At 38.8% G+C, this 12,913-nt stretch overlaps 1 protein-coding gene across 2 annotated transcripts in view; it reads right to left on the bottom strand.

Moving 5' to 3' along the window:
* Positions 1–12,913, bottom strand: part of TRPC4AP (transient receptor potential cation channel subfamily C member 4 associated protein) — a 69,857-nt gene that overhangs the window by 14,792 nt on the left and 42,152 nt on the right. The window contains exons 8-9 of one of the 2 annotated variants that reach the window (XM_014850746.3): positions 10,912–11,097; positions 512–654 (exon numbers count right to left, since the gene is read on the bottom strand). In XM_014850746.3, coding sequence (XP_014706232.1) covers positions 512–654; positions 10,912–11,097 — 329 coding nt within the window. Of the gene's footprint in view, positions 1–511; positions 679–10,911; positions 11,098–12,913 lie in introns of both variants that reach the window. The other variant, XM_014850745.3, reaches the window with a different exon arrangement.

The following is a 12,913-nucleotide window of genomic DNA, read 5'->3' on the forward strand; positions in this document are numbered from 1 at the left end:
TCCAGAGCCCTCCTTCTCCTTTTGTAGGTTATGGGCCCTTGCTCCTCCCTCCTGGAACTGCTTCAAGGCTCAGGGAACTCCAGCAAGTCGCCTAGTTTTCAAAACTTGACATAGCTCTGGGCTCTGGCCCACCATCCTGGGCCCCCATCAGACTGGCAACTCCTTCACTGCATCCACAAGGCAGTCATTTTGCCAGACACTGACTCTTTAATTCTTCACATTAACAAGGTCAGGCAACATGGCTAAGCTCCCCACTCTGGCCCTGGGCACCAATGCTCTGCCTAGAAATGATGCCTGGAGCAAAGTACAGTGGAAAGACCATAAGCTCTGGAATCAAGACTGATTTCCTGATGTGTAAAATAGGGGTAAGGAAAACAACCCCCATGCTTTGCTGGGCTGGAGAGACAGCTACTCTGAGAGGCGACCTAATGGAGTACTTGGCACACCACAAGCGCCCAGGAAGCATTTGCTCCGGGTTCCCCCTGTTCTGAGATGTGGGGGAGGGGCCCACCTGGTTTCGCTGACGCCCCATCAGCAGCACGCAGAGGACATACAGCACTTCCAGTTTGTACATGATCTCATGCATAATCTTCATTGACTGAGGCAGCTGGGTCCTAGTTGAAGTGTGAGGCAGGCCATTCTCCTCAGAAGCCCCTGGAGGAGGGAATACAATGGAGGCTGAGACAGCCACCAGGAGAAAGGGTTGAGTCACTGCTAGCGAGGAAAGACTACCTTCTCTGAGGGTTGAGGAAAACCCTCAAACCTGCTCTGAACAGACTTGAGGTAACAGAGCCATTGGACTGGGCCCTGAGCCCATGACAGAGACTTTGAAAGCCACGAAACTCCTCTAGGCCCTCAGGAACCAAGCAAACTTAGAAACTTAGAAAAAGTGACTCTGCACATCAGAAGAAAAAAAAAATTTTCTGACTAAATATGGTGAGAGATGTTAACTAGACATATTGTGGTGATCTTTTTGCAATTTATACAAATATCGAATCATTATGTTGTACACCTGAAGCTAATGTTGTATGTCAATTATACCTCAGTAAAAAAAAAAGAAAAACTGACTCTGCAGTTCTATTCTTTCTCATCAACTTTAACATAGTAAAAATATTCTGACACAGTGAAGTAGTAATGTGATCCATTCCTTCTCCCCATATTCCTCTCCCTTTCTACCATCAGACCTTACCCTCCAGCCTAAAAAGTCCCCAGATAGACATCTAGCACAAATTGTGTCAAACTCTCTTCAGGTCACAAAAGACTCTGACTACTTGGTCCCTCTGCCTAGATTCCACGAGAAGGCACTGCTGCAAGACTGAGAGGGATCCTTTTTAAAGACTCTTCCCCCCATTTTTCAAAGAACCACCATCTAAAGTTTTCTAAGGTTCAGCTTTCTAAGGCAGACTGGGCATCACGATTGCTATTAGTGATACAGATGAACATATTATCTACTGGCAGATTTTCATTTTACCCAATTTCATTATTAGTAACAACAGAAGCTGCTAAGTGATATTTAGGGGACACTTGATATGTGCCAGGCATCATGTTTTGGGTTTTAGGTAAACAATCTCATTATTCCACTACCAAGTTAAAAACTTCTCAGTGGGTCATGTGAGCCACAGTGGCGTGTACTCTTGAGAAGCCAGTAGAGCAAAGCGATGAAGACTGAGGGCTCTGGAACTACAACTTGCTGGCTGTGTGACACGGGGCAAGTCACCTTCTCACTAGGCCTGAGACTGTTCTGTAAAATGGGAGTAACAGTAGTACTAGAGTGGATGGCTAGGGTGACTGCGAGGAACAAATGAGAACACAAGAAAAGCCCAGCAACTGATTCTTGAGAAGCCTCACTGTTAGGTTCCTATTATTTTAAATGGGTGCTGGTCAGAGTCAGGAGACCTTAGGAGTTATTTCCCCTTAGTTTTCCTAAATTTTAAGGTAAAAGGATGAATCAGCAACTACTAAGGTCCCTTCAAGCTCCTAAGGGAACTGTTATCCTAGAGGCCTTTCGCCAAGGCCAGAAAAACTATACGGTACAGGGCAGTAGTTATCAAATCTATTTAAGTAAGGTGCTTGCAGAGGTCATGGTGATATCACAACATAAGGACCTGACTCCACCCTATAAATTAGAACTGTTTTTTCCAGCCATGTTATGTCACTAATATAAAGTCACAACCCTGGAAGGAGCCCAGTTGCTGAATGAACCATGACTGAGAGGCAGCGTGGCAGTTGTTAAGAGCACAGACTCTGGAGCCAGACTTCTGGGTCTGAGCCCCAGCTCTACCATTCACTAGCTGAGCGGCCTTGGGTAAATTTGCTCGTGTTGCTATGCTTCAGTATCCATCCTGACTTGCAAAACAGGAATAATGGCAATAGTACCTATCTCTTACCAAGGTTGCAAATATTTAAGGATTTAATATACTGAAGACTGCTTAAAACAATGCCTGGCACATGTAAGCAACATGTAAGTATATGTTAAATACAAGTAAAAAATTAACTCTTGAGTTTTTCTGGCAATGCTTGCCTGCTACTTGTCTTCTTTTTAATTTGCAAGCTCTTAATGGCAACTAAAGTAGCAGCGGGCAAAGACTTAAGAAAAGTTTACTGTAGAAAATATAATTGAGAAAATTCTACCTCAAAAAACACAGAAGCAGGCGCAGGGCATGGCACACAAGCCCTCCTCAGTATAAATGTCTGTGGAGAAAGACACAGGCAGCTCGGACTCTTCCCCAAATCTGCCAATCTTTGGTGCCCAGTTTGCACAGGCCTGACAAGAAACTCTCTGGGATAAATATTTTCAAGAAATACAGTTCTCAAAGCAATAGCCAGACCTTAGCAACAAGGTAATTCCCAAGGAGGACGATGGGAAAACCAGCTTAAGAGGTCTGCGCTTCCCTCCAAATCTCTTTAGTTCCACAAAACATTACCGTGGTCATCACCCTCCATATGTCTGTACTGCATTCTGGGGCATACCCATTCATTTAAAAAAAAAACAGATTTGAGCTGTAATTCACATACCATACAATTCACTCATTTAAAGTGTACAATTGAGTGGTTCTTACTGTCTTCACAGAGTTGTGCAGCCATCACCACAACCAGTTTTAGAGCATTTTTATCACCCCAAAAAGAACTCCTATACTCATCAGCAGCCACTCCCCATTTCCCACCGAACTCCTCAACCTAGACATCCACTAAATGGCTTTCTATCTACAGAATTGCATATTTAGGACATTTCATATAAACGGAATAACAAAATATGTGGTCTTTTGTGTCTAGCTTCTTTCACTTAGCACAATGTTTTCGAGATTCATTCAGGTTGTAGCATACATCAGTACTTCATTTTTTAAATTGCTGAATACTATTCTATTGTGTGAATATACCACACACTGTTATCCATTCATCAGATGATAGAATTTGGGTCGTTTCTATATTTTGGCTATTACAAATTTGTTGCAATGAACATTCGTGTGTAGGTTTTTGTGTAAACATATGTTTTCACTATTCCTGGGTACATACCTAGGAGTGGAATTTCTGGGTCATATGGTAACTCTATGTTTAACTTTTTGAGAACTGTTTGAAAATTGCCAGACTGTTTTCCAAAGTGGCTGCACCATTTTTCATGCCCACCAACAGGGAATGAGGGTTCTGAATTCTCCACAACCTTGCTATCTTTTCAATGATAACCATCCCAGGGGGTGTGAAGTGGTATCCAATTGTGGTTTGGGTTTTCATTTCCCTGATGGCTAATGATGTTGAGCATCTTTTCATGTGTTTATTGGCTATTTGTATATCTTCTTTGAAGAGTGTCTATTCAGATCCTTTGCCCATAATCTGAAATGGGTTATCTTTTTATTTTTGAGCTGTAGGAATTCTTTATACATCCTAGATTCGAGTCTCTTCTTAGATATATGACTTGCAAAAATGTTCTCCTTCACCCCCTAAAAACATCCTTCCATTCTGTCAGTTGTCTTTTCATTTTCTTGATGTTTTTGAAGCACAAAATGTTTTAATTTTAATAAAGTCCAAGTTATCTATTTTCAGTTTGGTTGCCTGTATTTTAGGTATCATCTGAGAAACCAGTGCCAACTGCAAGGTCACAAAGATTTAGCCCGATGTTTTCTTCTAAGGGTTTTATAGGTTTAGCTCCTACATTTAGGTCTTTGATCCTTTTGAGTTCATATTTATATATCATCTAGGGGGGTATCTAACTTCATTCTTTTGCATGTGGATATCTAATGGTCCCAGCACCATTTGTTAAAAAGACTATTGTTTCTCCAGTTGAATGGTCTTGGCACTCTTGTTGAAAATCAATTGACCATGTAAGTCAGAGATTATTTCTCAACTCTCAGTTTATTTCATTGTGTATGTCTCTCCTTATGATAGTAGCACACTGTCTTGATTGCTGTAGCTTTGTGGTAAGTTCTAAAATTACAAAGTGTGAGTCTTCCAACTTTATTCTTCTTTTTCAAGATTTCTTCAGTATTCTGGGTCCCTTGCATTTCCATGTGAATTTTAGGAGCAGCTACTCTATTTCTGTAAAGAAACCAGTTTGGATTTTGACAGGGATTGTACTCAAACTGTATACAGATGTGTAGATCAAGATGTGAAATACTGCTACCTTAACAATACTGAGTCTTCTGATCCATGAACACAAGATGTCTTTCATGGAGATGTCTTTACACTGATTATGTTCTCTTTAATTTCTTTCAAATAATAATGTTTTATAATTTTCAGACTATAAGTTTTGCATTTTTTGTTAAATTTATCCCTAAGTATTTTATTCTTTTTGATTCTCTTATAAAACAAATTTTTTTTAAATTTCATTTTTGATTTGTTGATTGCTACTATATAGAATGAATTTTGTATATTGGTCTTCTATCCTGAAACTTTGTTGAACTCATTTATTAGTGGTTTTTTAGTGGATTCCTTAGGTTTTCCTCTATATAAGACCATGCCATCTGTCTATAGAGATATAATATAACTGTTATATCTTTACTTCTTCCTAATATGGATGCCTTTTATTTCTTTTTTCTTGCCTAATTGCCTAGCCAGAATCTCCAGTACAATGTTGAATAGAAATGGAAGGGGCAGGCATCCTTGTCTTGTTTCTTAATCTTAGTGAGGGAAGAGCTTTCAGTCTTTGGCATTAAGCACCTTAGCTGTGGGTTTTTTGCAGATGCCCTTTAACAGGTTGAGGAAGTTCCTTTCTATGTCTAGTCTGAGTGTTTTTATCATGAAGGGGTGTTAGATTTTAACTAATGCTTTTTCTGCACCTATTGAAATGATCATGTAAGTTTTTGTCATTTGTTCTATTGATATGGTGTATTACATTGATTGATTTTCATATATTTAACCAACCTTGCATAAATCTCACTTAGACATGTATATATACTTTTTTTCTTTCAGATTGACATCTGAGTTAACATCTGTTGCCAATCTGCTTTTTTTTCCTTCTTCTTTTCCCCAAAGTCCCCCAGTACACAGCTGCATATTCTAGTTGTGAGTGCCTCAGCATGGCTTGATGAGTGGTGCCATGTCCACGCCCAGGATCCAAACTGGCAAAACCCTGGGGCACCGAAGCGGAGCATGTGAACTAACCACTCAGCAACAGGGCTGGCCCCTTACGTATATATACTTGGTCAGGTGTATAATCCTTCTTGTATGTTGCTGTATTTGGTTTGCTACTATTTTGTTGAGAATTTTTACATTTATATTATTAAGCATACTGGTTTTTAAGAGTCTTTTTTATCTTTGTAAGGTTGGTTGTAATGTATTCTTTCATTCCTGATTTTAGTAATTTGAATATTCTCTCTTTTTTGCTTGGTCAGTGTACTTAAAAGTTTGTCAATTTTGTTGGTCTTTCAAAGAACCAACTTTTGGTTTTGTGGATTTTCTCTATTGTTTTTCTATTCTCTATTTCATTAATTTCCACTCCAATCTTATTATACCTTTCCACCTGCTAGCTTTGGGAATATACAGTTTGGTCTTCTTTTTTCAATGACATAAAGTGAAAGGTTAAGTTACTGATCAGAGATCTTTAAGGTAGGCATTTATAGTTATAATTTCTCTCTACACACGCTTGCTGCATTCCCTGAATATGGTGTGTTGTATCTTCATTTTTACTTATCTCAACATATCTCCTAATTTCCTTTGTGATTTTTGTCTTTGAACCACTGGTTACTTAGAAGTGGACTGCTTAATTTCCACATATTGTGAATTTCTTAAATTTCTTTCTGCTATTAATTTCTAATATCTCTCTACTGTGACTAGAGTACATAGTTTGTATAATTTTAATTCTTTTAACTTTACTGAGGATTTTTTACAGCTTAGCATATGGACTATCCTGGAGAACGCTCTATGTGCACTTGAGAAGAAGGGACATCCTGCAGTTGTTGAGTAGAGCGTTCCATACATACCTGTTAAGTCTAGTTCGTTTATAGTGTTCTTCAAGTCTTTTATTTCCTTGTTGATCTTCTGTACAGTTGTTCTATCCATTATTGAAAGTGGGATATTAAAGTCTCCAACTATTATTACTGAACTGTTATTTCTCTCTTCAAATCTGTTAGTTTTTGCTTCATTTATTTCTTTTTGGCTCTGTTGTTAGATGCATATATAACTGTTATATCTTCTTGACAAAATGTCCCTTTTTATCTCTGATAGCATTTTTAAAGTGTCTTTAGTACAGCCACTCCAGCTTTCTTATGGTTGCTCTTCCTATAATACATCTTTTTCTATACTTTACTTCCAACCTATTTCTATCTTTAATAGAAAGCGTGTCTCCTGTAAGCTGTATATAATTGGATCTTTTTAAAACTCCAATATGACAATCTATTTTTGAATGAATTGTTTAATCCATTCACATTTAATGGTGTTATTGACAAAGTTGGACTTATTTCTGCCTTTTTACTTTTCGTCTTCTATATATCTCATGTGTTTAATTTCTCCATGTCTCCTTTAATGCCTTCTTTTGCACTTAGTGAATATTTTCTAGTATAACATTATTTTTAAAGTCCCTTTCTTAGCAGTTGCTACAGGGCTCGCCATATACATCTTGGCAGATCTTTCTCAGATTCACACTGACTTAACCCCAGAGTCCTACAGCTCTATGCCCTCTTCCCCCTTTTGGTGCTGTTATTGTTATGCATACATCTACATATGTTAACAACCCAACAATACAATATATTGCACTATAATACACTGTATATATACTCTTATATGTTACAATGTTATACTTATTACTTTATATAATTTTATGTCTGTCAAAGAAGCTGAGAAAAGAAAGGAGAACAAGTAAATATTTACAGAGTTTATTTTATTGATCTCTCATTTACCATTTTGGTTCTCTTCACTGATTCCTGTCCATTTGAGTTACCATCTGGTATAACTTCCTTACTCCAATACAACTTTGGTCCCATCCACTTTTTCTGTGCTGTTATTATCAAATATATTACATTTCTATATGTTACAGGTTCAACAACATAATTATAAACATAAGGTTTTACACAACTGCTCTTTAAATTAGTTAAGAAAAGGAGAAGAAATATGCATTTATACTGTCTTTTATAATTATATAATTACCTTTACTGACGTTCTTTGTTTTTTCATGTGGATTTAAATTATCATCTGAAGTCACTTGCTTTCAGCCTGAAGAACTCCCTTTGATATTTCTCATAAGGCAGGTCTGTTAGTAATGAATTCTCTAAGTTTTTGTTTATCTAGAAATGTCTTTATTTCACCTCCATTTCTGAAAGTTTTGCTGGATATAATTCTTGGTTGAGTTTTTTCCTTCAGCACTTGGAATATGTCATCTCACTGCCTTCTGGCTTCTATTATTTCCGATAAGAAGTCAGCTATTAATCTTGCTGGAATACTGGAACATGGTAAGTTGTTTTTCTCTTGATACCTTCAAGATTTTCTGCTTGTGTTTCAGCATTTTTATTATGATGTGTCTGGGTGTAAATTTCTGAGTGTATCCTACTTGCAGTACTTTGAGCTTCTCAGATGTGTATATTAATGCTTTTCATCAAATCTGGGAAGTTTTCAGCCATTACTTCTTTGAATATTTTTCCTGCTTTCAGTGAATTTTTCATTCCAGTTATTATACTTTTTAGCTCTAGAACTTCCATTAGGCTTTTTATTATCTCCTCTTTATTGATATTCTCTATTTGATCATCATAGGTTCCTGTAATTCTTTGAGCAGTTTCCTTCAGTTCTTTGACAATACTCATGACGGCTGCTTTGAAGTTTCTGTTAAATCTGGTATCTGGGCCCTCTGACAGGCAATTTCTGTTGTCTGCTTTCTTCTGTGTAGGGGTCATACTTTGTTTCTTTGCACCCCATAATTTTTGTTAAAAACTGGATATTTTAGGTAAATATTGTACCAACTCTGGATACTGATCCCCCTTCCTCTCCTTCAGGGCTTGGTATTATTTAGTTTTGTTTGTTTACTGATCTGGCTAACCTATTTCAATAAAGTCTGTTTCTCCACGTACTGATGAGCCCTTCGGCGAGCACCTCAGAGAGTGCGGCCATGTGCACGAGCAGTCTCCCTGGATGACAGTTTTAACACGGCTCTCTTTGGCTCTTTCCCTGATCTCTCTGTTAAGCTTTCTGCCTCATCTGGCATAAAACTCAGCTGTCAGGGTCCACTAACTGCTGGCTGAATGCTCTGCTTTTTTTTTTTTTCTGCTTTATCTTCCCAAACCCCCCATACATAGTTGTATATCTTAGTTGCAGGTCCTTCTAGTTGTGGGATGCGGGACGCTGCCTCAACGTGGCCTGAGGAGCAGTGCCATGTCTGCGCCCAGGATCCGAACCCTGGGCCGCTGCAGTGGAGCGCGCGAACTTAACCACTCAGCCACGGAGCCAGCCCCTCTACTGTTTTATTGACATTGCTTGGAAGCATAAACTGCTTGAAAGTCTGATTCAATTAAATTTGGGCAGGGCTGGGTTTTGAGGGTGAGGTTGCTTCTGATCTCAGAAGAGCTCTTCTTAGCTGTTTCCCTGGTTCTTGCTGGTGAACTACCCGGTCTATGGTTCAGCTTTTTGTGCTCCCTTGAGAGCTAACACCCTTCTGTTATTTGCTTACCACCAAAATCTACAGTGTTTTTGAGAATGCCCTTAGGCTTGAACTTCCCTACCTTCTATTACCTCTCCTTCTGGCAAAATCTCAGTGCCACTACTCTGAGCAGAGTTGGTAGCCTCTAGTCTTCTCAGTTTGCATCTCCCTGCATGGAACCTCTGTCCTACAAGTGAGCTGGGGCAAGGGCAATAGAGACCATAGAATTCTTGGCCTGCTGGGCCTTGGGTAGAGTTTCCATACTGTAAATTTAGTATGGAGGTAGGTGGAGGAAAGGAGCACCTGGCATTACGTGAAATAAGTGAATTAAGTGAAGTAAAGTCAGACCTAGAAAGAAAAATACTGTATTTATCACTTATATGTGGAATCTATAAAACCCAAACTTCGAGAAACAGCGTAGAGTGGTGTCACCAGGGGTTGGGAGTGGGGAAAATGGGGAAATAATTAGTTAAAGGGTACAAATTTCCAGTTATAAGATTAACAAATTCTGGGGATCCAACACACAGCATGGTGATTATAGCTAATATCTGACTGATGCTAAGAGAGTAGATCTTAAATGTTCTTACCATAAGAAAGAAATGATAATTATGTGGTAAGATGGAGGTGTTAGCTAATGCTAAGATGGTAATCATTTTGCAGTATACAAATGTATCAAATCAACATGCTATACACTTCAAACTCACACAACGTTATAAATCAATTATATCTCAATAATGTCGGGAGAAAAAAAACAAGAAAGGAGTCCCTGACCTCTTGGTAATACCTATCAAGAATTTAGCCTTTTTGGGGCCAGCCTGGTGGTGTAGCAGTTAAGTTCACGTGCTCCACTTTGGTGGCCTGGGGTTCACAGGTTTGGATCCCAGGCATGGACCTTAGCACTGCTTATCAAGCCATGCTGTGGCAGGCATCCCACATATAAAGTAGAGGAAGATGGGCACAGATATTAGCTCAGGGCCAATCTTCATCAAAAAAAAAAAAAAACTTAGCCTCTTCAACTCAAAGCTGGAGGGGATGAGAAAAGCTGGTGGCCTGCTGCACTCTCAATGAGATACCATATTCCCTGTCTGGGAGTTACAGGGAGAGGGAGCCACACCTGCCTTTTGGGCCACACCTGCCCAGAGCGGAACTTCCATCAAGCGGAACTTCCGATGTCACAGACTCTCACTGTTCTCATTGAATTTCAGTAAATTTTCTTGAAGAAATGTTTCTTCATTTGCTGTATGCTCTTAGAACAACTTACAGACTCCACATGGATGGTTTTTGTTTTGTTTATAGCTTCACTGGGGAGCAGGTCTGCAGAGCTCTGCACACACTGCCATCCTGGAAACAGAACTCCTCCCTTCACTTTTATTAGCATGATTACAGCGAGAAATCCTGGGTTTATACAATCTGACCCTATCCTGCTAGCCAGAGTCAACTGCTTCAGGGTTGAGCACCCCACCCAAGAGGAGCCAGAGTCCTTCACCAGGAAACTAGAGCTGAGATTAGGAGTCTGTTCACTTATTAGACAGCCTACTCACCAGGACAGAGAGAAGACTAAAGACCCATACAGAAAGAAGACGACAGAGAGAAAGAACTCTCTGGGTTCCTAAGAATGCTCTGGTTATTGGTTCCAGTCAGTCCCTCCTCCCTGCAATCAGGTCCACTTTGACTGAGTTCAAAGAGGTTTCTGTCACTAGCTATCAGAAGTGTCTTAACTGTCATGATCTAGAACTATCCTGGGGAAAAGTTTACTTTGAGTAAATTTCAATTAATCCTCCTTGGAAAAGAGGTCAAGAATGGATGCAGGAGCTCAAGGGAAAGCTCCCCATCTCTCAGAAGACCCACCCAAGTACCTTGATTGTGCTCAGATTCCTCATTAGCCACTCGCATCAGGGCATCCAGCACCAAAGCATTGTCTAGCCATGTGTACCACTCCTCCAACTCCTGAAGAAAGCTGGCTGTGCCTGTTGACTCTGACACCTTTCGAGTCGCCAGCTTGCAAAGCCGCTCAACAAAGCCAGGGATGCTAAGAAGGGCCGCTGTCAAGGAGAAAACAAGAGAGACTTCAAAACAGAGATCAGCTCTAAAGTCCTCTACAAACAGCCTGATCCTTACCTGCATAATAGGAATGATTCTTATTCTAATAGCAAATAGTCAGAGCTTCCCTTTAAAATGAAATGCCAGGCCAAGGTAAAAGAGTAATTAAGTTATAGAAAGAAGTTCAATTTTAGCAGGTGCAGGGAAAGAGGTTTCCTTATATTTACTGGTGGGAATATAAACTGGAATAACTTTTATGTCTTAAATCTGTGCCTCTTTGAGCCAAGAGGTTCATTTCTGGGAATTTCCCATAAGGAAATAACCAATAATATATACAAAGATATCTTTAAAAAGATGGTCACTGATGTGGTTTCTATAACAGCAAAAGGTGGAGATAACTACATGGTGGTATTAATAGCATAATGATTAAATACAATATATTCAATAAAATGGAACACAACACAGACACTAAGAATGATGACACATACAACTTTATAAAGTGACTTTAAAAAGATGTTCAAATTTACTTGTTAAAGAAAAAAATTACTAAACAATATTGGTTTAAGCCCATTTTCTTCAAAAATTTGCTTTTTTAAATATGCACATAATATACACATAAAGAATGGAAGGAGGGCCAGCCCAGTGGCATAGTGGTTAAGTTTGCAAGTTCCGCTTTGGCAGCCCGGGGTTTGTGGGTTCAGATCCCAGGCATGACTTACCCACTGTTAATCAAACCATGCTGTGGAGGTGTCCCACATACAAAATAGAGGAAGACTGGCACAGATGTTAGCTCAGTGACAATCTTCAAGCAAAAAGAGGAAGATTGGCAACAGATGTTAGTTCAAGGCCAATGTTCCTCACTAAAAAAATTAAAAAATAAATAAAGAATGGAAGGACATATACCAAGGTATTTACTGTGGTTGTTCCTGAATAAGAGAGGATATAAGTGCTCCTTTTAAAATCACTTATCTACAGTTTGATTTTCCTGTAACAAACATGTACTAGCAGGAAAAAAGAACTCTTTTTTTCTTTTTTAGGTAAAGAAACTGAATAATTACCCAACTCCTATCTCCATGAATCCCATTTTACAATAATGAGTCAGATGGAAATTATGATCAGCATAAGAGAACATAATACACTCTGGAGGCAGGGAAATCCAGATTCAAATCTTGGCTCCATCACTTAACCTTCTTTAAAATAAGGGCTAATGTCTCTACATATTTGCTTGTATGTGCATTAAATCTTCCTGGAAGGACAGAAAACAGCAGCAGTTGCCAAAGGCAAAGAGAATTAGGACACTGGGAATAAGAGTGGGAGGGAGACTTTTCAGCAAACACTTTTTTGAATCTGTAGATTTTTTTTGAACCATGTGAACCTATCATCTAATCAAAAATTAACTAACTAGATATTTCATAATATCAAGATACTACTATTAATTTTGAGTGAGTTTAATATGGTATTGGAATTATGTTTAAAAAGAATCATTATCTTGTAGAAACACTGAAATATATATAGGTAAAATTTTATGATATCTGGGATTTGCTTCAAAATAATCCAAAATTAGGTAGGGAGGAGTGAGGAGGGGTAAAGATAAAGAGAGGCCATCAGCTGACAATTGTTGAAGCAAGGTGATGGGTAAATGGGGCTCATTATAGTGTTTTATGTGTCATATATATATATATGTCTCTACTGTAACATGTGTGAAGTTTCCCATAATGAAAAATTTTCAAGTAAAACTCAATATAATATTAAAGAAAATTCTTTGTTTTTTTGTGAGGAAGAGTGGCCTTGAACTAACATCTTTTGCCAATCTTCCTC

The sequence above is a fragment of the Equus asinus genome, chromosome 15 (genome assembly GCF_041296235.1).
Source record: "Equus asinus isolate D_3611 breed Donkey chromosome 15, EquAss-T2T_v2, whole genome shotgun sequence".
Taxonomy (NCBI): Eukaryota; Metazoa; Chordata; class Mammalia; order Perissodactyla; family Equidae; genus Equus; species Equus asinus.